This window comes from Propithecus coquereli, unplaced genomic scaffold (genome assembly GCF_000956105.1).
Source record: "Propithecus coquereli isolate 6110/MARCELLA unplaced genomic scaffold, Pcoq_1.0 Scaffold208, whole genome shotgun sequence".
Lineage (NCBI taxonomy): Eukaryota > Metazoa > Chordata > Mammalia > Primates > Indriidae > Propithecus > Propithecus coquereli.
Window position 1 is genome coordinate 1,728,333 of NW_012145856.1, and position 25,313 is coordinate 1,753,645.

Below are 25,313 nucleotides of genomic sequence, written 5' to 3' on the forward strand. Positions count from 1 at the left end.
GGGTCTAGAAAACATACCCCTAGAGATGATCTACTTTTTACAGGTGCCTTAGGGAACTACTAATCTGGGACCACCTGAAAATGTTTGACTTGAAATGTTTTTAGTTACAAAAGTGATATGAATTCCAGCCCCCAGACTGCAGGAGTGCAGGTTTTTGGTTGGGAAATCCCAGAGGAAACTTTTATCTTTGTTTTGGTTCCACACCGAGCTAAAATCAAGTTATGTTATGGCAAGTTAACTATCTCTGGCAAGTATTCCCTTGTTTCCTTTGGGGAGCAAAGTCAGACTACCCCCACTGAAATTCCCACCCTTTGACGGCTCTGCATAAGGATCTTCAGTCCGATTCACATTCTGCTCCAGTCTAGGTTTGGTCTCCTAGCTCCAGCCTGCTATGGCCAGGACTAACAGGTGGCTCCAGGGCAAATGCTGGCTCCTGCTCACCTCTCAGGATTAATGATGAGAAAGTTCTCATCATCTGCCTCAGAGGGGTTTCCTCCTATTCCTGCCAGCCCAGCCTTACTATAAAACATGCTCTTAATATTCTAGTTTCCCCAGCATTTTAGGGATTTTGAGTTGGAAGATTTCTCCAGATTCTGGTTCTCCAGGTTGCTGGAGACATGGCAGTCACTTTTCTATCTTCATTTTCCAACAGTCCCCCAGAAATTTTTGCTCATCCTGTTTCCCCTTCCTGGCTCACTCTTCCTCATCTTCTCCATTTGTTAAATCTAACTGTGGTAGGCACAATTCTAAGATGGTTCCCAAAATTCCTGGCCCCCGGGATATGCACACTTTCTCCCAGTCATTCAAACACTACGTGTTGCTGTGAAGGGCTTTTGCAGATATAATTAAGGTCCCAAATCAGTTGACCTTAAACTAAGGAGAGTATCTGGGTGGGACCACTCTAATCATGTGAGGTTTTTAAAAGCAGAGAATTTTGTCTGATTGGTAGCAGAAGAGCAAGTTAAAGAGCTGTGCTCTGGCTGCCCTAGAAGAAAGCAAATGTCCACACTGTGAACTTCCTATGGGGCCACATGGCAAGAAACTTTCTATGGGACTACCCTACGTATGAGCTGACGGTGGCCCCTGGCCAACAGCGAGCAAGAACATGAGGACCTCCATCCTATAACTGCGAAGAAATAAATTCTGCCAAAAAGCAGTGAGCTTGGATGAGGACCCTGAGCCCAGATGAGAACTGCAGCCCTAGCTACCACTTTGATCTCAGTCAGGTCACATCCTGGGTAGAGAATCCAGTTACGCTGTACTTGACTTAAATTGTAAGATAATAAAGTTGTGTTGTTTTAAACTAAATCTGTGGTAATTTGTTACATAGTAAGAGAAAATTAATTCAGCCCCAAACTAATAGACCTACCAATATATTAATACCTACATTATTCTTCAAAGCCAGAGCCAAGTCTCACCCTTGAGCTCCGAGGCAGATTCAGCCGTTCTCCCTCAATCTCCTATGGCTCTTTGTTAATAGTCCTTCTCTTATATTTTCTGTCACTGGTTTTGTTTGTTGTTTGTTTATTTTAAAGTGTCTTTCTCTTCAGTTGGACCATTTGGTCCTTCAGAGTGAGGACCATGTCTTAGGTGGGCCCTAGAGTTTGATGGCCTGGGTTCAAATCCTGGCTTTGCTAATTCTCAGCCGTATGACCTTGGGCAGGTTAATTCATCTCCCTAAATTTCTCTAAGCCTCAACTTCCTTAGGTAAAATACGGGGATAAGGAGATCCTACCTCAAAGGGGTGTTGTGAAGATAAAATGAAGTAATTTATGCATGCACTTAGCATGATGCCTGGAACATGCTAGGCACTCAGCAAAGGTTTGTGGGATGAATACATGGGTGAAGGATGGACAGAACAAGGGCCTGAGGACATGCCTGCGTCTGTCACTATGCTTCTTGCCACTTCAAGCATTCATTCCACTTGGGGCTGTTTCCTCAATCTGAGCCTCCTCTGCCAACAGACAGCCTTCCTGTGATGTTTTTGTAACGTCTCTTTCCCTCTTTTGTTTGTTTTACTCCCGCTTCTCCCGTGATTGCTCACAGGAAACATTCCTAGAAAAACCTCAAGGGACCGACTTCCTTTGTGCTTCAGGGCAGCAGACAGAGCCTGTGTTCTGTTGGTCGCAGCTGTGCCCCAGCCCCCGGGGGCCTGCGGAAGGGACAGAGCCTCAGGAGGACCAGGCGGCAGTCCAACGGGAGGTGAAGCCGACCATGAGAAAAAGACAAAGACCATGCTTCGGTAAGTAAGCCCGGGCCTGAAAACCCCACAGCAAGGTTGTTACAGGGTGAGGGACTCCTCACCCCTCCTGCCACACAGACATCGTCTGGCTTGGCTGCCACTGACACCTTTCTTCCCCCCTTTCCTTCTGGCCGCCTACAGAACAGTCACATCAGCAGCACCCCTAACAGCTTCAAAGACACCAGACCCTCGGGGAAGGCACAGCTTCTGTCTTGGTGTGGGATGAGAGCCATTTGGCAGGCAAAAAGAAACAGGCCATCTGGAGAGGCCTCTGAGACCTCAGTAATTTGAACCAATGACTCCCCTCATTTTTATTTCTTGCAAAAAACAACATTAAAGGAAATTTTTTTAAAAGGAAGAAAAGATTACTCATGATCCTACCACCCTAACACAACTGTTTTCTTTTTCCAAATTCTCTTCCAGTTTTTGGCCACGTGATAGAAGTTGGCATACAATCTATCCTCTTTTTTCTTTTTTCACTTAACATTATATCTTAAGCCATTTCTAGTGTTGACATATAATCTGCACATTGGCCTCTTTTTTCCCCCTTGCAAATATTCCAGCCAATTTAATCGAGGCGTAATTGATTCCTTAAGCCTTGGGGATTTTTCTTGTCCCCTTGAATCTTTGAGGTTGGGTCTTAACAAAGCTGTAAATGAAAGGAAGTTTATGTTTTGGGTCCATGTGCATCCCTTACAGATCTTCTTTTGTCCCTGCTAGCAATTTTAGCCATATCCTGGTCCCCAACCTGCTCTCTAATGTTGTGTCCTATTCAGTGGGCTATTAAAAAGGTGATATTACAGGTTCTATTTTTTTCTCAATGTAAAAGCAATACATGCTCACGTTGTTCAATTTGGGAAATACAGAAAAGCAAAAGAAGATAAAAATCTGCCATCTCGCTATTCATGATCATAAGCTGCTGTTTTGACCCCGCTTGTGGGTGCTAGGTCCTTTTCTTCCTAGACCCTGCTCCGTCTTCCAGCTTCATGTCAGGAGCAAAGTTGGGTTGCAGTGATGATGGCTGAATGAGTAAACCCTAGAAAGTGTATGATCGTGAGGCTTTAGGTACCTATTTAGGTAAAAATATGCACAAATAGGTACACAGTGATTCAGTTGGGGCACATGAGGTTGGCTAGTTTAAGCCACAGAGGAACTCGTTATCTTACATAAGATCTTTACTCATGTAAAGCAATGATGTAATCTAGTGACTCAAAAATGTCATAAAGGAAACGGTTTCTAACCTCTCTCCTCTGCTTCCCACAGCATTACTTTCTTCCTAAAGTAAGCTCTTCTTGTAGCCCCAAATGTCTGTCTTATCAGCAGCTTCTGAGGCTACTTACTGCCTGGCTCCTGGCTAGCAGGAAATGAAAGCATCTCTTCCCCATAATCCAATAAATTCCTGAGACTTCCTCCGATTGGATTAGTCTGGTTCCTATAGACACCTAGGAACCAATCCTACTGGCAAGGAGAATGGGACTACTCTGGGTGGCTTGGATCAACAGGCAGGTCTCAAACTCTGGTCTCAGGATCACTTTACACTCTTAGGAATTACTGAGGATCTCAAAGCATCTTTTAAACATAGGTTTTACCTCTTGGTATTTGTCAAATTAGAAACTAAAACTGAGAAATTTTAAAAATATTTATTAATTCATTAAAAATAATCCATTACATGTTTGCATAATATATTAATAAAAATTACCTTTTCCAAAATAAAAAGATTAGTGAGAAGAATGGCTTTTTTCTTTTTAAATATTTTTGCAAATCTCTTTAAGTCTGGCTTAATAGAAGAGAGCTATATTTTCACATCTGCTTCTGCATTCAATCTGTTGCAAATCATAAATATTTTGGTCGAAGTATATGAAGAAAACCTGGCCTCACATTTATATGTATTGGAAATACATATTGGATGTGTAGTGGAAATAAATAATTGGAAAGGGATGAGTATTTTAATAATCTTTTGTGGATTAATAACCTAATTGTGGATATTCATCTTTGATACTATACCAAAACTCTACAAGAGGTAGTTTCTTAAATGTTTGTTGCACTGTGGAATCTGAAACCTTATCTATAAACTTCTCGTACTTTTAATTATAACCCATTCTCTGCCTTGTGTCTCAAATGGATCTTTACTCATATATGATTTGGTAACATTATGCATTAAAATGCATTAACTATTTGGAAAGCAATGATTCACTGAGTGAATGTAGGTCTTCCAGCTGTTAATATGTTATACATTATCCAATATCCAAAAATCACATTCATTAATAAAAACCACTGATCTCATTATAAAAGTTCTTAAATATTGAGAAGCTGTCAAGCTCACGGTGATGCAGGTTTTCTAAAATTCTAAATTTCTCTTGAAAGTTGGATTTTTTTCATCATTGGCAACAAATAGTCAACTGTTTTCCTTGAAGAAACAGGCTCAGTTCATTTTTAAGATACCTACAAATACTCAAGTCAGAATAATCATAGTTTGTCACACATTTTCTCAAGTCAAGATGGTGTTTCATGAAGAAAAATAGCTAGTTCAACTTGCAATTCAAACAATTACACAAGTGTTTTCTTAGAAAACCATCTTACTTAGACAACCATCTTACATCAGTTTGTAGCAAGCATTTTATGCATATTTTCCCCTTTGTCATATAAAATATTTAAAAGATACATACTCAAGTATAGAGATTTTAATAATTTTGGTGCCATTGCTTTGATTTGTGAGGGTGCCAGCCATTTTGCCCACCTTTGCTTTTGCACAATCAGTGAGAAAGGTAAATAGTATCTTAGATTACTATGAGATAGTTTTGACTTCAAAGATTTCCTGAAAGATTCTCAGGGGTTCCCAGGGGTCCTTGGACCATATTTTGAGAACCCCTGGCCTAGACCAGAGCCCACTCATAGAGCTGAGAGTGGGGCAAACTTACCTAAACATTAGGCTAAGAGTTGCATCACATGGCCAGGCACAGTGGCTCACACCTGTAATCCTAGCACTCTGGGAGGTGGAGGCAGGAGGGTTGCTTGAGCTCAGGAGTTCGAGACCAGCCTGAGCAAGAGCAAGGCTGTCTCTACAAAAAACAGAAAAGTTAGCCGGGTGTGGTGGCACACACCTGTAGTCCTGGCTACTCAGGAGGCTGAGGCAGGAGGATCGCTTCAGCCCAGGAGTTTGAGGTTGCAGTGAGCTATGATGACACCACTGCACTCTGGCCAGGGTGACAGAGTAAGACTGTGTCTAAATACATAAGTAAATAAATAAATTTAAAAAGTTGCATCACAAAGGGAGAGAGTGGATGAATGTTGGGAGCCTGCTATGAGAATGACCAAAGTAATCAGCAAAAGTAAAGTATTACTTGCAGATTTACAAGTAGCCTGAGTGACTCTTTACTAGTCAGTATCCAGAAGCTTCTCTGAGACCAGCCACTGACTTGGAGAGATACCAGTAAGGCTTTGAGAGTTAGAAGCTGATACCACTCTACAGTTTGGAGATCTCTGTTTTAAACCAGAATAGTAGCTAAAGATGGCTCTGTGGCTGGTGAAAAGGCAGGTTGGAGGTAGGGCTCATCTTGCTGTACGAGTGGGTCAACCTCTTCCCCCACCAAATGTGGGTGGGGTCAATGAGGTAGTGGTTGCTTAACAGATGTCCTGTGAGGCTGGGACAGGAGGAAGCCTCAGGTTCCCTTTCTTCCTCATCCTCACCTTACGTCTGCCCTTCCAAGGGCAGCCATAATGCTATCAAGGCCTGGCTTTATTGGCAAGTGGTTTCTGGGAGAGAAGGGGAAGAGCAGAGGAGGCAAAGAGAGGTAAAGAGTGTTGGATCAAGCAGGCAGGTCTTCCAGAGTAAGAGCATGAGGTGGTCAGCAGTCTCCTTGCAGCTGTCACTGATACAGGCAGCTGCTCTGCCTGGCTAGCCTTGGCCGACCCACTGGATTTAGATGGCCCAGTGACAATTTCCTTCAATATTTTCAGAATGCTCCCGGTGTCCTCAACTTAGAATAATCCAGAAATATATTTTTTGGTAAAATCCCTTTGGGAGGTGTGAAAGCAGAGTCCTGCCATTCTTTCTTTTCCAAAGCTTTCGCTCCTGACCTTGATTACCCAGGTAGCACTTTTTTTTACAGCACCCTTGCCCCTACCCGGCGAAGAACAGAGACATCTCCAAACCAGCTGTCCTGTGTAAGCTGTTGCAAAAAAGAATGACGAAGCTGTCGGTTTATGCAAATATATTGGGCTCAGGGTCTAGGATTTTCCATTTCAAACTGAGAAGGGTCCCACAGGCACACGCCCCACGGTGCTCTGCGTCCTTCTGAAAGGAAGTTCTGAAAGCAGACCAACCCAGCTGGCTTTCACTAAAGAATCGTCAAGTCCTAAATCACAGGAGAGTTGCAGGCGCACAAAATACGCTCAGCTGTGTTTTAACAGAGCAGTGTTTTAACTATTTTTAATTCTTGAATTTTGAGGTTCACTAATATTTATGCTTTTAAAAACTGTACGACATCGCCCTTCTCTGTAATCAAGAGGGGGCTCGCCCTAGCCCGGCACCCGCCCCAAATGAGACCCCGCTGGGGTCGCCCTGCTCCCCTTGCGCCGCAGGGCGTAGGGGCCGCGTGCCCTGGGGGCGGGGGCGCAGCGGGAGCCCTCACGCGCTCCGATTGGTCGCCCGCGTCCTCGTGACGTCAGGCTCCGCCCCCCACCCCTCCTCTGCATCCGCGCGGGGGAACGGACTGCGCCGGGACTGAATGGGCACGAGCGAGGAGCCGGAGGCGGGCGGGGGCGCGGGGCCCGGGGCTGGCTGCCGGCCGGCGCCCCCTCCCTAGTATGCGGAGGAAGGCGGCGGGCGGCGTGGAGCGGCGTCCCTTGCAGCCGCGACCCGAGGCGGCGGCGGCACCTGCTGGCCGAGGTACGTGGCGCAGCCCCCTCCTTGGCGTAGCGGGGGCCCGTGGGCTGGGGGCTGCCGCGGCGACCGGTCCTTGCCCCGCCTGGCCGGGCCGGCGGCTCCGCCCCAGCCCAGCCCCTGCGGGCAGCGCCCAGGGCACGGCACCCCCAGACGCGCCTGGCTGGGGCGCGGAGAAAGGGTCATGGCCCGGGGCCGCGTAGACCCGGCGGGGGCGCCGCGGCCCGAGCAGGTGTGGACGCGCCTGAGGGGCAGGGGCGAAAGGCCGCGGTGTCGGGTCCCGCCGCAGTGGCCCTTTTCCCCGCCGCTTTCCGCAGCGGCTTGGGTTTAATTCATTGCTGGAAGCTTCTGAGCCAGCGGAGCCGAGTTAACTCATTTCCCCGGGACGGGCTTCGGGGACCCTCTGCAGGGTTACTAGCCGCTCCCGCAGCCGCTCCCTGCATCCATCGGAAGGCGTGATGTGGTGTCTGGCGGTAGAAATTAGCCAGTGACCTTCCCCCGCCCCTTCTCTACAGCCAGCCCTGCGGAGGAAACGCATTCTGGCGACCTTTTGGTTTCTTCGGAATTGTGAGCAGTGAGTGCCTGGACTCGGGCGTGCATTCATTAAGCGCCTTTCATGTGTAAGTAACGCACGGTTTTCAGAGAGCATCGCTAAGGAGCCCAGCGAATAAAGAGAGATAAAGTGAGGCGGGTTTCTGCCCTTACCCCACACCAGCTGGGTGACCTTGGCAGACACTGATACCCCTGTGGGCTTCGTCTCTGGTCTGTCCTGGGAGGCTTAACCTGCTGATGGCCGGGGTCCCTTCCAGGCCCCGGGTTTTTTTTTTTTTTTTATCATAAAAATACATTTATGAATGAAGAGGGTCCTGCAGAATCTCTAGTTGACTGGGAAGACGAATTTTATATCCCCATATCTTAATTCATGTATGTGGCTTTTGTTTAAGTATCATTAGAAGGGAAAATGGTTTTATGTGTTGCACTTCATCTGGCACCCGTGGGTTGCCTGCTCCTCTTTGTGCCAGGGGCCGTGCTGGGTTTTGGGGCCGCAAAGAGGAAGGAGGTTTATCCCCTGCCCTCTGGTGTTTACGGAGCCCTCCCCTTGGTTTACGACTGCTAATCCTCTTCTATGGAAGGATACACTGTCCTGAAACTGTGGAAGAGGAATCTGTTTCTGCAGAATGAAGGGGCACAGACTCAAATATGGTCAGGACAGGTTGTGGTTTCACTTGTGTAACCCTGAAAGCTTGACAGCTCAGAGGAGTGTGATATTGCTAGTCAAAGAGCCAGGAATCCCATTGCTCGAGCGAGGAGAGACTAATATGAACTCCAAGAGCAGCGTATTCAGAATGTCCTGAGTCTTTTGACACGTATGTCCATTATATGGGTTCTGCTGTTACAGTAAGATGAAATGACCCTTGGATATTCTCTGTTGTGATTAGTGTTTCTTCCTTTAGGCAAGAAAAGAAATGGGTGAGATGGGAGGGCACGAAGGGGCTTACAGAAAACAGAAGGAAAGGGAGAGAGGGCTGGCCAGCATAAATCCTAAAAGCTACATTTATGACTATTTTGAAAATTATAATTTTGGCACAAACTGCAAATTGTTCCCTGTTAGCAAAATAAATCAGTGGTGAATTTTAAGGAACTATTGAAGGCGGAATAGGAACAAACTCTTTGTTCTTTGTTTTGCCTCCAATTGTTGCCACCTTCTCTTGCTGGGCTGTTTGCAGCAGTAAGGCGTTTATCTAGCAGGTTGGTTCTTGGGAGGTGGACAGGCAATGAAAAGAGGTTCGGTTCGGGGGTCCTCTGTGGGAGTCCATCCCAGGTGCTGTGGGACAGAGATGTGTGTCTTGGAGCCAGCAGTTCCTGGGAGAAGGGGAAGGCTCACGCTACACACCCTTCTAGCTCCCGAGGAGCAGTTTAATCTACACTGCCTGTGAACACAATGGAGGATTGAGATCGCTCCCAGAGGGCGTGCTCGATGTTTTTAGTCTAGCTGGGAAGCTTTGGCAGAAATAAAACAACTGGGAATATGCCACGTTAATGATGCTACAAACTCCCATACTGCTGAGGAAGGGGAAGCAAGGGCTGGATCAGTGTGGGTGGTGTAAGTTAGCAAAGGCATCCAAGGAGTGTGTGTGGGGGGGGTGAACCACAGGCTCCTGGTGTGGGAGGAAACCATAAATATGATGGTGACATGCAGGTTCTCCCGGGAGAGAGACCCAGCTTAAGGACATGTGCAGAGGAGAAGCAAGTGAAATGCTTAAGGGAGCAGCAGAAAAATGAGCTTAGAGGGGTTTAAGGACACTGCCAGGCTTGTCTTACCTGGATACCAGACAAAGTTATTTTTTAAGTATAGCATAGATACAAGAAAAGTAGACATAACGTGAGTGTACTGCACAATGAACTTTCCAAATGGAATATGCCCTTGCACTCAGTAATCAGATCAAGAAACAGGACTTGCCAGGACTCCAGGAGCTCCCCATGTGCTCCCCTCAGTCACTGCCTCCCCAGGACCACCCCTATACTGACTTCCTGCACTTGTACCATACATAGATGGAATCCTACAGTGTTTGTCTTCTTTCTTTAAGCGTAAGGTTTCTGAGAGTCACTCATGATGCTGCCTGTGGTTATAGTGTGTTCATTCTCATTGCTGATAGTGACCATTGGGTGAAATGACCCCATATTTATCTATCCATTGTCACTGGACATTTGGGCAGTTTCTAGCACTTGGCTGTTACAAAGAGTGCTACTGTGACCACTCTACTGCCTGGCCTTGGTACACGTGTGTATGCATTTCTGATGGGTCTGTACCTGGGAGAGGGATTGTTGGGTCATGGGTGTGTGTGTGGTTCAGATTGGGCAGACACAGGCAAAGCTATTTTATTCCAGTTTTAGAGTAATGACATTGGTAGTTCCTCACTGCTAGCTGATGGGGGTGACAGTTCTGAAGAGACAGAGGCAGGACTCGTTCCAGCAGTCAGGATCAGTTTCTACCTGGCTGTGCAATGTATGGTCTCAGTGTGGTCACCTGCAGGCCCCAGTCTCCTGGCGGGTCAGGCAGCAGGGCAGGCTGAGCGGTGGGGAGTTACTCTAGCCAAACGGCTTGACTTGATCTCAGCTCCGTTGCAACCTTCTTGCTGCAAACAAACCTCTCCTCTCTGAGCTCTGTAATGTTGTACTTTCTGTATTTTGTGTCTGCTTCTCTGACCTGCTTTCCCTGTGTCTCTGCATTTCTGTTTAAGAATTCCCCATGACTTAGAGGGAAAGCCCATTTCTTGTTTGGGCTTTCGAGGTCGTATAAGACATTTTTATTCCCCTGTACGGCATGGAAAAATAGCCAAGATTAAGTTATTGGATGGTTTACCCACTCCTATTCCCATGAATTCTTTCCTTTTTTTCCTTCAATTTTTAACATCTAGAATTATAATAGTTAAGTATCATGTGATAGGATTGGATAGGCTTGATAAAAATAACAATTTAGGTTAAAAAAAGGTCGATTTTGATGGAATAATACTTTTGTCTTTTGGATGTTAAGGCTGTTTTTAAGACCATGTGTCTTTTTCATAATTAAAGGCTTATGTGTATTGAGTTCTGAGCAGGGGCAGTTTTTCTGTTAGACATGTAGAGTTTCTTCTTCCCTGGCCTCTGCTTCTTCATCCTCTTTTGTCTTGTTCTTCACCCCTTTCTGTTTTTCACAGACATCTTTTTCTCATTTCTTATCTAGACTCCAGCAGAAGAGAGTTTGCGTGTTATTCTCTGCAGTCATCCAGGACTTGGTGACGGGTGTGGGCTTCTTATCCTTCCTCTGGATCAGCACTGTCCAATGGAAGTACAACCTGACCCACACATATAATTTTAAATTTCCTAGTGGCTACATTTAAAAAACTAAAAAGAGGCCGGGTGTGGTGGCTCACATCTGTAATCCTAGCACTCTGGGAGGGCAAGGCAGGAGGATTGCTTGAGCTCAGGAGTTCGAGACCAGCCGGAACAAGGGCGAGACCCCGTCTCTACTATAAATAGAAAGAAATTAGCCAAACAACTGAAAATAGAAAAAATTAGCCGGGCACAGTTGTGCATTCCTGTAGTCCCAGCTACTCGGGAGGCTGAGGCAGGAGGATCGCTTGAGCCCAGGAGTTGGAGGTTGGTGTGAGATAGGCTGACGCCATGGCACTCTAGCCCAGGCAAGAGAGTGAGACTCTGTCTCAAAAAAAAAAAAAAAATTGAAAAGAAACAGGTGAATCAAAGTTTCGATTTCCCAGAAAGTTTCCATTTCTAAACTCTTACGCACCTAATAACAGTTTCAAACTATATAAAGTAAATTATTAATGAGCTACTTTATATTCTTTTGATCATGCTAAATCTGTTTCCTACCCCCTACAAATGAACCGACATGCTACAAAAGATAGGACAGAAAGAGATAAATGCTTTACTAACTCACTTTGTCCTCACCTTTGTTGACATGTTACATATATGAACTCATTTAGTTTTCAGTATAGCCTTGTGAGTTTGGTACCGTTACTATCCCCGTTTTATAAAGGAGGCTGTCGAGGCACAGAGAGGTTAAGAAACTCTAGTGGGCAGAGCTGGGTTCAGACTCAGGCAGTCGGGCCTGGAGGTGGTAAATGAGGCAGTTGTATCCATGTCTTTGCAGCCTATCGTGTGTTCCCACCCTACCCCTCAGAATGGCTCCCATCACAATTCATGAGGTCTATCTGAGGTAGCTGAGATGGCTCTGCTCCCTGTCCAGGTGTGTGCACTCCTAGGCACCACCATCATCGCTCGCCTGGGTCTCGACGGCAGCCCCCTAACCAGTCCTGCCTTGAGTGAGGTCTCTCCAAAATCCAGTTCCACTTTAAACAGCCCCTTCATTCGCTCCTTCTTTTTCTTAGTGTAAAATTCCTGCCCCCCTGCATCATGGACTGCTTCCTTTTCCAGAACTCTCAGTGTACTGAGCCCTCTTGGGCTGGGCCCTTCAGCCACTGCAGGGAGTTAGCTATGCTCCCAGCAAAAAATCGGGTCCCTTAGGTAGGGGTCGTCGCAAAGGATAAGAAAATAATAGAAAATGGAAAATTAATAGAAATAAAAGAATGCACAGAGACGAAGGTATAGTTTTATAGGTTTATAGAGATAAAAGGTAAAACGCGGGATACTCAGGGGTCCTTATGATATCCCCGTTAATCATAAGGCCCAGAATAAAGTTTCACATGGGCATTTATAGGTACAGATTGGTTGCCAGGGGTAACAGATTTACATAATAACAGGTAGTTCGTTTTGGGTTAAAAATCTTTCAGAAGGCTTCTATAGATCCCTTAACTAACTATGGTTACAAAATCTTTCAAGGGCAAACTTCTAAGTTGTAAGATAAAGCTATTACTTACCAGAAGGGTTAAACAGAGATATAGTGACTCCATATTTCTTTATCTAGTTATAGCAGACAGAGACAGGTCATCAGAAGTCAAGCAGGAACTGTCCCTTGGGTTAAATGTGTTTAGCCACAGGTATCTGTCTCTGGGTGGACAGTCTCTGATCAGCTCTCATCCCATGGTTCCATGCAGACTTTGCTTTGTCCTTCAAAGTAGGTGAGAACCACAGGGTTAAGACCACAGCGTCACCTTGGAAAGCAGCTGCTACTGACCTTTGAGATGCCCTCCTGAGGTAGAGCAGCTTTTGATATGCAAACTAACATGTTCACATATTCTTTCAGGGCAAAGTCCTGCAAAACTCCTGAGACCATTTATGTCTCTAATATAGTTATATTAATTCATGGAGCGATAAGCCACACTGCACTTGGAGTTCTCCTATCAGTGCCTGCTGTCCCTGCTCCGAGAGCACCTGCCTCCCCATCCCACTCTCATTCCTACTCAGACCACGGCAGAAACATTTCTTCCTCGGGGAAGATACACATACACACACACACAATCTTCTAAAATGTCTTGTAACACTCTGCCCTCATGTCCAATGTAGAATAAATTCAGAAGAAAAACTATGAAAATAATTATGTTGATGAAAGATTACTTCTCTGATTTTAAAAATGAGATTATGAGCGTTTTATGGAAGGAGGGACAGTGTCTGTGGTGCTTATTGCTTTATCCCTAGGCACGTACTCCATGTTTGATTAAAAATGGGATGTGTAATTAAAAACTGGTATGTCTGTTTGGGAGCCTGCCCAAATGCTGCTTTCCCAGATTTTTGGAGCCAAGAGTACAAGAGAAGTGTGAGTGGGGCGTGAAAGGAAATCTTGTGTTTTAGTCATGCCTCTTACAGACCTAAATATATGTTTTTGGTTTTTAGAAATTTAAACATGTTCAACTCGTTCGTAGTTTAAAGTGACCCAAACAAAGTCTTCCTTTGCCTTCTGTACAATTCCTCACTCTCCTGCCATCCCTGAATTACTAGGTCCTGTCAAACTCTAGGTTCTTCCCAATCACTGTCCCTCCAGTGCCTAGGGTCATTGCTACTTTCCAATGTGGGGTTTATATGACTAGTCTGGTTCTTCTGTTCCTGCAGGACAAATAGGATTATTGAATACCAGGAGTTGTTGTGAAAGCCGACTCGCAGATTCCCCACCTTCCCTTCCCCACCCACCTGGCCAGCTGCTCCGACGGGGTATTTCTAGGTCCTGTTTGGTGATAGCACTTTCACACTCCAAAATCTTAAGAACCTTTTACCCTTACCTTTTCTTTGTGGAGTGGTGGGATCTTGATTGTTTTAGAATTTGCCTACAGACTTCCCTGTCTTCTCATACCCTGTAATTCCCATTATTCTCAAGTTTAGAGAAAGGTCCCCACTTTGGAGCCTGTTTATACTGGGTCCCAGAATTGCTTTTGTTAACAGTCAATTCTACTGACTTTCACTTTTTCCTATTAAGTATTATTTATTCAGCCCAACTACATGTATTTCCTTTAGGTTGAGAGGGAAATCTTCCATTAAAAATTCAGCTTCTAGATTTTGCTTTATTTGTGGCATTCATGGGGTTTCCACAGACTTGTTTCTCCCATAGCAGATTCTGCATACACTATATGCTGTCACATGGGCCCACCCCCGGGGGGAGCTATTACGTAAGGCGTTTTGTTAAAGTTTGGAGGGACCCAAAGGGGAGGGGCAGTTCTATGGACAGGTGCTTCAGTTTGCCCCTAGTGTCATGTCTTGCTCCCTCTGGCCTCTTTCTCTTTGAGGGGTACCCCCGCCTCTGCCATCAAATCATCTTGAGAATGGTGGCAGCATTTGAAGCCTTTCTGCATGCCTCTCCCCGCCCCACCCCCTCCGTTAGCGACCTGAATTTGTTACGCAGGCTGGGTGCTGGATGGCCCAGTACTATAAGAACAGCCCCTCCCAGCTCAGTCACCAAGTCCTGTGGCATCTTCCTCCTCTATAGCTCTTGGTCAGCCCCCTTCTCGTCTTCCTGGCTTTGGCTCAGCTCCTCCGTCACCTCTCAATGCAATGATCTCAGTGGCCTTGTGACCACCCCGTCCCTTGGCCTCCTTCATCCCAGTATGATCTCATCATTCTCCTGCTTAAGAACCACGTAGGGCCATCCTCCTTTGGGCTAAGTGAGGAGGGCCTGGTTCCTTCTTAGCTGCATCTTCTGTCTACTCTCCCCCAGGGCCCCTGTAATCGGGCCTCCTCATACCTCCCTCTCTGGACATTTAGCATGCCCTTCCTTCCATCTGGAATGCCTGCTTCTCTCTTCTTTCTGTCTCTAAGTCTTTCTCATCCTTCAAGGGCTGATTGATACATCACCTCCTCAGGGAAGCCTCCCTGATTTCCTCTGATGGAGCCTCTCATTCTCTGCCCAAGATGCTCGAGGCATACTGTAGCTTCACTATCATAATGTTATTTGGTATATTGAGTATTAGGATATTTTCAGTTTTCCTGGCTAGATTATTCATTTAAAGAGGAAAGGGGCTGTGTCTGATTTATTTTTATATTCCCAGTGCCTGGTGTATGGAAGGTGCTTATTAAATGTTTATTTAAAAGATTGTCAGGTAAACAAAGCAAATTATACAACACCACAGACCACCCTTTCTCAAATGAGGTTCTGCAAGAGACTCTCAGGTAACCATTGTATGTTATGAATTAAATTCTATGCTTTGGGAATGATTTCTAGTTATAGACCATCCTTAGGAGAATTGAGAAAAACAGATACCCTAGTCCTTTTTTGTGGTACTTCATTTCCCAGTGAAACTCAGCTTGAAGAAGGCTGGTATGAACAGCATGTTCCCAAGTGTGACAAAATACACACGTGCAAAGAGTAGAGGCTGATAGAGTATAGACCCGAATGTTAACAGTCAGTATCACTGGGTCATAGGATGACAGTGATTTTTAAATGTTCTTTCTGCTTTCATACACTTTCTGAAGTTTCTAACTTTGTGATAAGAGTTTTAACAATGTTTCTTAGATAAGGCAAATCAGAGTATCTGAACCTGGTCATGTCAGAGTATGAGGAGGTTGAGAGTTGAGTTTTTGTTTTTAAATATGGCTCCCTGTGCTGTACCATGGTGGGCTGGGAATCACCAAGTTGAGCCCCTCAGCGTTGCCCCTGGAAAACTAGGTGTTGGTGTGAGGGTGACTCTAGCTGTCAGCTCTTAGGACCTGGGTGTCTCTTCTTGCTGCCACTGGGCACCTTGTGAATGGAAGGGCTGACTTTCTAGAAAACACAGAGTACAACACACAAACTATAATAGCATACTCCCAACTCATATATGCCATACTCTCAAAAGAAAATCTAGAGGTTTTGTTTTTCTTTATTAATAGCTCAGAGTGAACATAAACTGGGGTATTTGAATTAACTCTGATAGGAGTCTTACATATTAATTCTTGCTCATCAGTTCTGCCTTATCCAGCCCTAGTTTCATTCCTGAGGTTTGAACTTGTTTGAGCTCACACAGAATTTTATCCTTCTCCTGCAAGAATCTAGCAGGGGGCACTGAAATAAGTAGATTTGATGAGAAACAGGATATTTACTGAGTCCCTAAGTAAGTATCCCTTGAAGTTACTTATTAATTACAAAGGGGAAATAGTAACTTGACAGTGGAGAAACCTGGCTACACCACCTTACCCAGTTGACCAAATTAAACATCACCAGTGTGGGGTCAAATCAACATCATGTGCCTCTTGAGAAAGTGCTTTGAGAAGGGCACAGCATCAGTTCTGTGATATTCCAGCCAAAAATGCATAACTTGAATTGAATCATGGAGAAACATTAGACAAACCCCAGTTGAGGGACATTCTACAAAATAACTGGCCTGTACTTTTCAAAAATGCCAAGGTCATGAAAGATAAAGGAACTGTTTCAGATTAAAGGAGGCTAAAGGGACATGACGGTGAATGAATGCCACATGATTCTAGACTGGGCCCTGGAACAGGAAAAAAATTTTGTTGTTGTTTTTTTTCTAAGGCCCTCATTGGGACTACTAGAGAAATTTATATAAGGTCATTAGATTAGATAACAGTATTGAATCAGTGTTAACTTTCTGACTTTTATCATACTGTGGTTATATAAGAGAATGTCTTTGTTTTTAGGAAATACTAAAATATTTAGACGTAAGTGTTATCACGTCTTCAACTTACCTTCGAATGGTTAAATAATATGCATATCATATACTAATAAGACAACACAAATGTAAAAATGTTAATAATTGGGGAGTCTAGATAGAGGGTAGATGGGAATTCTTTGTACTGCTTTTGCAGTTTTAAGTTTGAAATTATTTCAAAAAATAAAGTTTAAAAACTCTGCAGCCTCCAGGTCAGAGGTGCCATGGCCAGTCTAGCATCAGAAGCCGTGATGGGGCTTCTCAGCATCTGCCCCTTCTGTGGTTGATGGCACTGAAGTCATTTCCCGCAACACTGAGCTCTCTTCAGTATTTGTTTTGCCTCCTTTGGAGTCATCAGAAAACAGGTTAGAGGGACCACTAATAGTGTGGCTTCACTGGACCAGAAGGTTTCTTTTTCTGATGGCCTATTTTGCTGCTGCTGTTCTAGGAGACTTCACTCCTTGTAGTTGTCCTCAGGCGTCTGGTCAACCAGCCCTGACCCACACACATTTGCCTGTGTGAAAAGAGGCTTCCCAGGCAGAATATATTTAAACGCAATTGAGGGTATTTATGCGCAGAGATCAGGGCACTTCACCAAGGTGCTTTGGTGGAGCCATTGACAGCAAATCACGCACAAGCCCTTGGAGGGCGCATTTCACCCTCAGCATTTGCCAGTTAAAGGTGGGTCTCTCTTTCCTGTGGTTGTATGTTTTGGCAGAAATCCTACATTTACTATGTTCTGCATGAGGAAGGGGATCCTTTTCCAGCCTCCACTTTTTAATCCAGTTTATGTCAACCTTCTACGCTTCTGGCTGGACTCTTTTGCATGCCAAGGGGTGGCAGGAATTCTTGGATTCAGAGGATAATCTCTAAGTTGGTTTGTGGGTGGGTCTGCTTGTCAGAATTTGCAAAGAGGAGTTCCTGTGAGACTCCCCAGCCCCAGGGAACAGAATGTGGTAAGAACAGTGGGGTGGCTTTTATTCCTCCTTCCTGTCTTTTCCTTCCATTCTCCCTCCCCAGAATTTCCTGTCCCCTAACCCCCATCCTCTTTTTTCCTCTCCTGTGTCCCCTCCCCATTCTCCCCTTTTATCTTCGGAAATCCATCTTCTCCCACTTATTCAGCTTTCTCCTTTCCCCTAAATGGCTATAACATATTTGCATCCATTGAATATAAGCTTGTTGCCTGTTCATACTTTGAAAAATAGATGAGTGAGGATCATAACATTTTAGTGGCAGAAGGGACGATAGAAATGTTCTCACCCAACCCTGCTTTTTACAAAATAGCAAACATCCTCAAAGAGGTTAAGCGATTTGGCCATTATCAAATAGCAAAACAGTTGAGTAGTTTTATCTGTTTCCTCTTTTCTTAAAAAAAAAAAACAAAACAAACAAAAAAAACCAAGCAGATCCAGTTGTGTTTTTTTCCCCCCCGTGGTGGTGGGTAGGACAGTCATTTAATTTGTTCACCTCGCTTTCCCTCAGCATACACATGCAGTGGGTCTCATTTGAAAAAGAACCCCAATCCCTGTTCTCCATGTGCCCAGTGCGGTCTGGACACTTAATAAATGCCCAGTGATTGTGATATTTGGACACACGGAAAGTCTGGTCTTCACATCAGCCTCTTGTTAGGACTGTGGTGAATTTGGGTTAACTTTTTGGTAGGGATCTCGTTGCAGTCCACTTACAGTGCATTCATTCATTCATCTGTTCTGCAGGTGCTTGTTAAACACCTTGTGCATGCTAGGCACTTTCTAGGTTCCTGCATTATAGCAGTGAGCAAAACAGACGAGTCCCTGCTCTAGGAATCTTATATTTTAGTGGGGAGAGCAGAGAATAGGGAAATATGTATCAGTAATAATGAATGTCATGAAGTAAAGTAGAGCAGGAAAGTGAATCACAGGGTCGAGGGGTGGAAATGCTGTTTTACAGAGGGTGGTCGAGGAAGGCAACTTTTTTTTTTTTTTTTTGAGATAGAATCTCACTCTGTCACCCCAACTAGAGTGCAGTGGCATCATCATAGCTCACTGCAACTTCAAACTCCTGGGCTCAAGCAAACCTCCTGCCTCAAATTCCCAAGTAGCTGGGACTGCAGACATGCACCTCCACACCTGGCTAATTTTTCTATTTTTTGTAGAGATGGGGTCTCACTTTTGCTTAGACTGGTCTCAAACTACTGACCTTAAGTGATCCTCCCAGAGTGCTAGGATTACAGGTGTGAGCCATTGGGCCCGGCTGCAAGACAACTTCTGAGTGGAAGCCAGAACAAAGATGGCAGGGAGACAGCCAGTGGAGGAGGGGCAAAGGAAAAGACAAGTTGAGCAAGAGACCTGCTTGGCTGAAGTGGACTAAGGAGGAGTGAGTGAGAGAGGTGGAGACGGGGAGAAGGCTCTGATTGGACCCTGAGAGAGGAGCTGCCCTCTTGACATCTTTGCCACTTCTTTAAAATCTTGGAGAAATACCATCCGTAGTTGCCAGGCGCATTCTAGTTTTGGAGAATGTTTATGTATTTCAAAGGTGTTCAGAATTAATTGCCTTAATGCTTTTACACTTATAAAAAGCAGACAGTTGAATGATAGTAATGATGTATTCTCAACACTGGAGGAATATCGGTTGATTTGAAGTAGATTAAAAAGCAAACCTCAGAATCACTGAAGTGCTTGCAGCTTGGTTGGTCAAAATTAGTACAGTGTAGATTGTGCGTTCACTGAGCTACATTTTTTTTTGAGACAGTCTCACTGTGTCACCGAGGCTAGAGTACAGTGGTGTAATTGTAGCTCATTGCAGCCTTGGACTCCTGAGCTCAACTGATCCTTCTGCCTCAGTCTCCCAGGTAACTAGGACTTACAGGCACGAGCCACCATGCCCAGCTAATTTATTTTTAATATTTGTAGAGACAGGTCCTTGCTGTGTTGCCCGGGCTGGTCTTGAATTCCTGGCCTCAAGTGATCCTCCCATCTCAGACTCCCAAGACACTGGGATTATAGGCATGAGCCACTGTGCCCAGCCATAGAGCAACATTTTAATTTTTCATTGCAGAAGATAGGTCCTCATAACTTTGCTTAGTTTGTAGGAGAATCTGAAAATCTTTAGGCTAAAATCTTTTGTTAATTTATTTTTCTCCAGCTGTGAGGAACTTGCTGGTGAGCAGAATTTCTCAAAGTGCTGCACCCACATAACTTGGGGGAACTTGCTTAACATGCACATTTGGCAGCCTCACCTGGTCCTACCAAGTGGGACATTCTGAGGTTAAGATATGGGAATCCGTATAGTTTACAGCCTCCTCCAGTGGTTCTTGTATATGGTCAGGCAGGAGAATCCCTGGTAGAGACATTTGTAGTTTAAACTGAACAAATATTAGAAACTATTGGGAGATGGTTGGTTGTGGTCTCAGCACCAGTATTCTCACCAACACTTTCCCTGTGGTTTTGATATCATGGGTGAAATTTAACGATCCTAAAAGACAAATGAGGCACTGCCCGTCCAGTTGAAATTGGAAAGTATGATACAGTGGGGTATTTCCCCCTTTGGTGGTAGGAGTGGAGTGAAATGGTTAAAGGGCCTCTGCTTGAGTCGTGTCCATCCAGTTATGGGTGTTTTCCCTCCACGTCCACGCCAGCTGTTGACATGCTGCTGGGGCTCTGCCCTGGCTTGGTGTGTGGATTCAGGCCCGTGTGCGTCTCTTGGCTCACATACCGTTGTACCAGCGAGGACATGACCACCTATCTTGATGAGTCAAGATTTTTCAAGATTGTGCAACCCAAACAAACAGAAAAAGATTAGATATTAAAACTCAAGTGTCATCAATCTTTAGCCCACAAGCCTTGATTTCAGTTTTGCAGCCTAATTATCCTCATTGAGTTTAAAAATAAGGCAGTGTTGAAATTTTAATATATATGATGACTTTATCCCAATGATGGTTAAAGTCAGGGGTGATTTTGCCTCCCAAGGACATTTGACAATGTCTGGAGACATTTTTGGTTGACAAAACTGGAGTGGAGAGGAGGGCGGACCAGAGATGATACTGGCATCTAGTAGGTAGAGGCCAGAGATGCTTCTAAACATCCTACAATGCACAGGACAGCCACCCACCACAAAGAATTACCTGGCCCAAAATGTCGATAGTGCTAAGATTGAGAAATGCTGCAAAAAGATTAATTGAATACCTTATATCTGTGTTATGTATTAGGATTTTAAGTGAGCTTTAATGTAAAAAAAAAAAAAGAGTCCCACTGCTAAAACTAGTTTGAAATTAGTGAACTAGATTGTATAAAGATGGCAGTCTGCCTGGGTGAAGAAGAGAAGATAGACTGACTTCTAGAATCACAGGAGAGAAATAATGTGTTAGCAAGCACTCCCTAAGCCACATTTTAAGGCCCCTGGCTGGTGTGCTCTTGAGCATTTCTAACTAAACCTTTGAAGAAGTAGAGGGGGCTTCTGAGGAGTCGTGAGGCTGATGGGTTAAAATTCTGAAAGGGAGGTGCCAGGGGCTAGACTCAACCTGGGAAGGTAAGGCCTTTCCCATCCCTTCTCACAACCTGGCATGGGCACTGTCCCTGCCCCTCTGGAATAAGGACCCTCCTCACTGCTCTTCTTAGCTTGGCGGAAAGGGAAGGAGCATGGAACTGGGAGGTTGGAGACCTGACCTTCAACCTGGACCCTGGAGTGACCCTGGGGCTGGGTGCTCTGTGCCTCAGTTTCCCCATCTAGGCAATGGGCCATTTGTCCAGTGCTTCCAGTGTACCGGCTGGTCCAGAAGCTTTTAGACTTTAGAGATGATCGAATTCAATGCTAATCTCCTCATAATCCCAGAATTTATAGATAGGGAAATGAACTAAGCACTCAGGTGGCCAGTACAAGGTCACACAGAGTAATGGGCAGACTGGGACTGGATTCCTGGTCCTTTGATTCAGATCTTAGTGAGCTGGTGGGTAAACAAGAACCTTACCAGCCCTAAAGTGCTGTGGCATACATCCTGAGGAAAGTCCCCTTTCTAGAGTCCACCTGTATGCCACACAGGTGAGATGCAGGAGAGCTGAGATATTCCGGGGTGGGTGATGGAAGGAGGAAACTTTCGAGGCAGAAAATTCCCAACTACAACCTTGGCCTGGGTTTTGCTGAGTCTTCCTGTTGCCAAAAGGTCGGTACTTGTCCCCGAGGCTGGATTAGAATGAAGAATGGGAGCAAGTGGTTTGAAGAAAAGGAAAGAGAAATTTATTCTAATAATTTGCCAGCAAATGAGGAGGGTGGCAGACTAGTGTCTCAGAAGACCACCTTCCCCACTTTAAGCAGAACTACAAGGTTTCTAAAGGGGGGTTTTCAGATTCGGGCTATTGTTTAACTATAGTTGGTGGCTTGGGTTGACCTTGTCTCTGATAAAGACAGATCTTGTGACCTTTGTCCGGTTAATTCTGTTGAGCCATCTCCTGTGGTTTAAAATACTAGAAAACAAAGAACATTTTGTGCCCCTTTGATTACTGGGCTTGGACAGGAATGCAGGTTTTAATTCCCAAACAGGGTGAGGGGTTTTAAAGAGACAACTCGTAAAACATTTTGCCCTTTTTCAGACCTTTACCTGCTACATTCCTGTGAGTCCTAAATCAACATCAGTTGTTGCCGACTCCAGTGCCTCCAGTTTCCACCCTGTCTGTATCTTACACAAGTATTTCTTTGGTTAACCTGGTATCATTCTTGGAACAATCTTGGGGTAGGCCTGGCTTAGCCAAGGTACGGATAAGCTATCTGGTGCGCCAGTGTAGCTTCCATTTCCACAGATCTCACTGGAGTCCTTACACTCAGGGCTTCCCCTCGCCATCAGGTTGGTACTACAGGAGTCCCTTACCGGAATGTTTTACTCTGTTAGCGCAAAGTGAAAGTAATTGGTAGCTCCCTTCCAGAGAACTTTGCACCTCTTGACAATCCCCTGTTCTGCTTTTCGTTATGGTTTACATACTGCTAAATTGTAAGCCTTTGTGCCCATAGTGGGGTCTCATAATTCTTTATTAGATTGAATAAGGGAATTCTTCCTTGTCTCCTTATTCCTTAATTTACAATCTTGGGATTTTTTTCCTGTGTGACCCAGAGAGCCCAGTGAAAGTTCTTGCCTTTTACAGGTAGCTTCCAGAAAGATAAAAATGTTGTACTGGTTGTGAACTCTTTGGGTTGCTTAGTCGCTTTTGTTAATTGAAGGTGATTGTACTGTTATCTGAAGCTTCAGGGGAGGGAGAAAAGGGGAATAGGATGGCTGGAAATATTATCTGTAACTATGATTTTTGTGAGTAAATTATTCCTCTGTTTAACTGAGATAGGATCTGCTTCTTGCGTTTATTTTATAGATTGAAATGGTTAAAGCAGTGAAGGCTGACAATTGCAGTGATGCACTAGAATCTAAGCACTAGAACTGGAATCTGTTTCAGCGGCTCTATTTAGAGTGTGAATTTCACTCGGCTACCTGGGGTGGGGAGTGCGGGGGGTGGGGGGACTGGATAAGTGCCCGTAACACTTTCTAACCCCTGTCCCCGGTACTGGTCACTGTCATTGCAACACTGAAACATCTGAGTGGTGCTTTAAAAAAAAAGGCAAAAGAAACATTTGAGCTCTCATCTGTCATTCTTGGGTGGAGATGTTTTTATCCTGGATTGTTAGTAGCCTTTTTGGTGATTGGAACATCACAAACATGCATGTCCAGATGTGTGGGAACACAGCTGCTGATTCTCACTGGCAGTATGAGAAAGGGGAAGATGATGGTGAGTCTTCCTCAGGCTTTGAACTGCAGGGTTGGGTACACCTAAAAAGCCGTTGTCTTCCTGAATCAGTGTATCTTCAGATTGGTAACATTGGACTAGGAATCAGGAACCCTGAATTCCTGTCCCAGGCCTCCTAACTCACTCTGAGCTTGGACCAGGCTCCCTACACACTTTGTAAAAGGAGTAGATAAGACCTAGACATCTACCGAGTACTGCTGGGGAGACAAAGAGAAGTAAGACCAAACCTTGATCTCAGGTTTGAATTAAGCATTTTTGTTTATTTGTTTTGCTTAAGTACACAACTTTTAGATATATTTATAAAATGCATTGACCCCTTGAAGTTTCAGCATGAAGCAGAAGTTTTAACAATTCCTTCCAGCAGTTTTGCAGCAAAGATAACAATCTGTTAATATAATACAAGTACACTCATACCAATCTGTACTGGTGAGTGCTTTTTAAAATTAATACAATAAAATTACAACTAAGTTGTATGATAGGTGTGGTGATAGGGATATGAATTAAAATATAGGTTCTGGGGGATTGACACCACATTCTATTCACTCAGTCACTGAAAGCAGACTTTTAGAGCCATTAGTTGGTTAACTAAAAAAGTAAGGTAAAGCAGGGAATCATACAGATACTAGGTACAGGCATTTCTTAAGCATTTCATTTTAATTGAAAATGTAAACATTCTTTTGCCATTCTTTTAACATAAGACCTCAGCCTTTTCTTGGAGTGTGGGATTAGTAAACTCCAGCCTACAGGGCACATCTTATCCCAGCATGCTCCCTGTTTTTGTAAATAAAGGTTTATTGGACATGGCCTTGCTCATTTGTTTGCATATTGTCTAGGGCTACTTTCGCCTAACAAAACAGAGTTGAGTAGTTGCAACAGAAACCTCATGGCCTACAACACCTAAAATGGTTACCATTTGGCCCTTTACAGAGTCTGCCAACTCCTGGTCTGTACCGTCTATGGTATCTTTAACATGGAATGCATAAAGTCATTTGCAAAGCGGTCTGAGTGCACAATCTTTCTAGGTATTTAGGAAATTTTCCCCCAGCCTTTACAGTTGTCTCTCCCACACCTAACAGCAAATTTGTGTGACTCACCTTCCTCTAGTCTTTCAAAAGCATTCAACATGGCTTTTATAGAAACAACTACTAGAGAGGCTATGTAGTGTAGTAGTTAAATTCTTAAGCTCTGGAGCCAAATTGCTTTGTGCTATATTAGTTTTATAGGCGTTGGGCAGTTTGCTCAGTTTCTACCTTTGTAAAATAGGGATAATGAAACTATCCATTTCCTAGCATTCTTGTGAAGATTATGTGAGTTAATTCATGTAAAGCACTTACGTTGGGTGGTAGTCGTAGTCTGTTCTGGTTTCTTGGTGTGCTCTCGGCTGAAGAATAACCAGACACACCAAAAGCGAGGCAGGTGTGAAACAACATGTATTTAGGAAGGACAAGATAGGTTTACAGAGCAAGAGCAAGATGGGATTCCTGTGAGAACGTGGAATTCTTATGAGAATTGGGTGAATTAAGGCATGGTAAACACTAATTGGGGCACTGGTGCTAATATGTTAAAAATTTCAATTCAGTTTTCCTTTGGATTGTAATGTCAATTTTGAATTGAGAAAAATAAAGTTTCCGGACTGAATGTGAATTAAATGAAATGACTGCTCTGAAAGTAACAATTTATACCATACTCCTAAATCTCTGATTCTTGTTTCTCTCCCTCTTATTTCTCAGTTGGCTCTACTGTTGATTCCTCTTTGTGTCTTCCCCACCAGAACTGCTACAGAGAGAAAGAGTTGATATAATCATCACTAGGAAAGCAAAGTGTTTACAGCAACACGATAATTTCAACTACTAGATGATGTAGGATAAGTCAGTGACCAGGTTGTACCCTTTAAA

The 25,313-nt window shown here is 44.4% G+C and overlaps 1 protein-coding gene across 3 annotated transcripts in view; it reads left to right on the forward strand.

The window, feature by feature from the left end:
- Nucleotides 1-6,929: 6,929 nt before the first annotated feature.
- The window catches only part of ST3GAL5 (ST3 beta-galactoside alpha-2,3-sialyltransferase 5), a 55,684-nt gene continuing 37,300 nt past the window's right edge, over nt 6,930-25,313 (forward strand). Inside the window, exons 1-2 of one of the 3 annotated variants that reach the window (XM_012644252.1) lie at nt 7,072-7,130; nt 7,640-7,744. In XM_012644252.1, the coding sequence (XP_012499706.1) occupies nt 7,741-7,744 (4 nt within the window). In that variant the 5' untranslated portion in view covers nt 7,072-7,130; nt 7,640-7,740. Of the gene's footprint in view, nt 7,131-7,293; nt 7,745-25,313 lie in introns of those variants that run through there. The other 2 variants (XM_012644250.1, XM_012644251.1) reach the window with 2 other exon arrangements.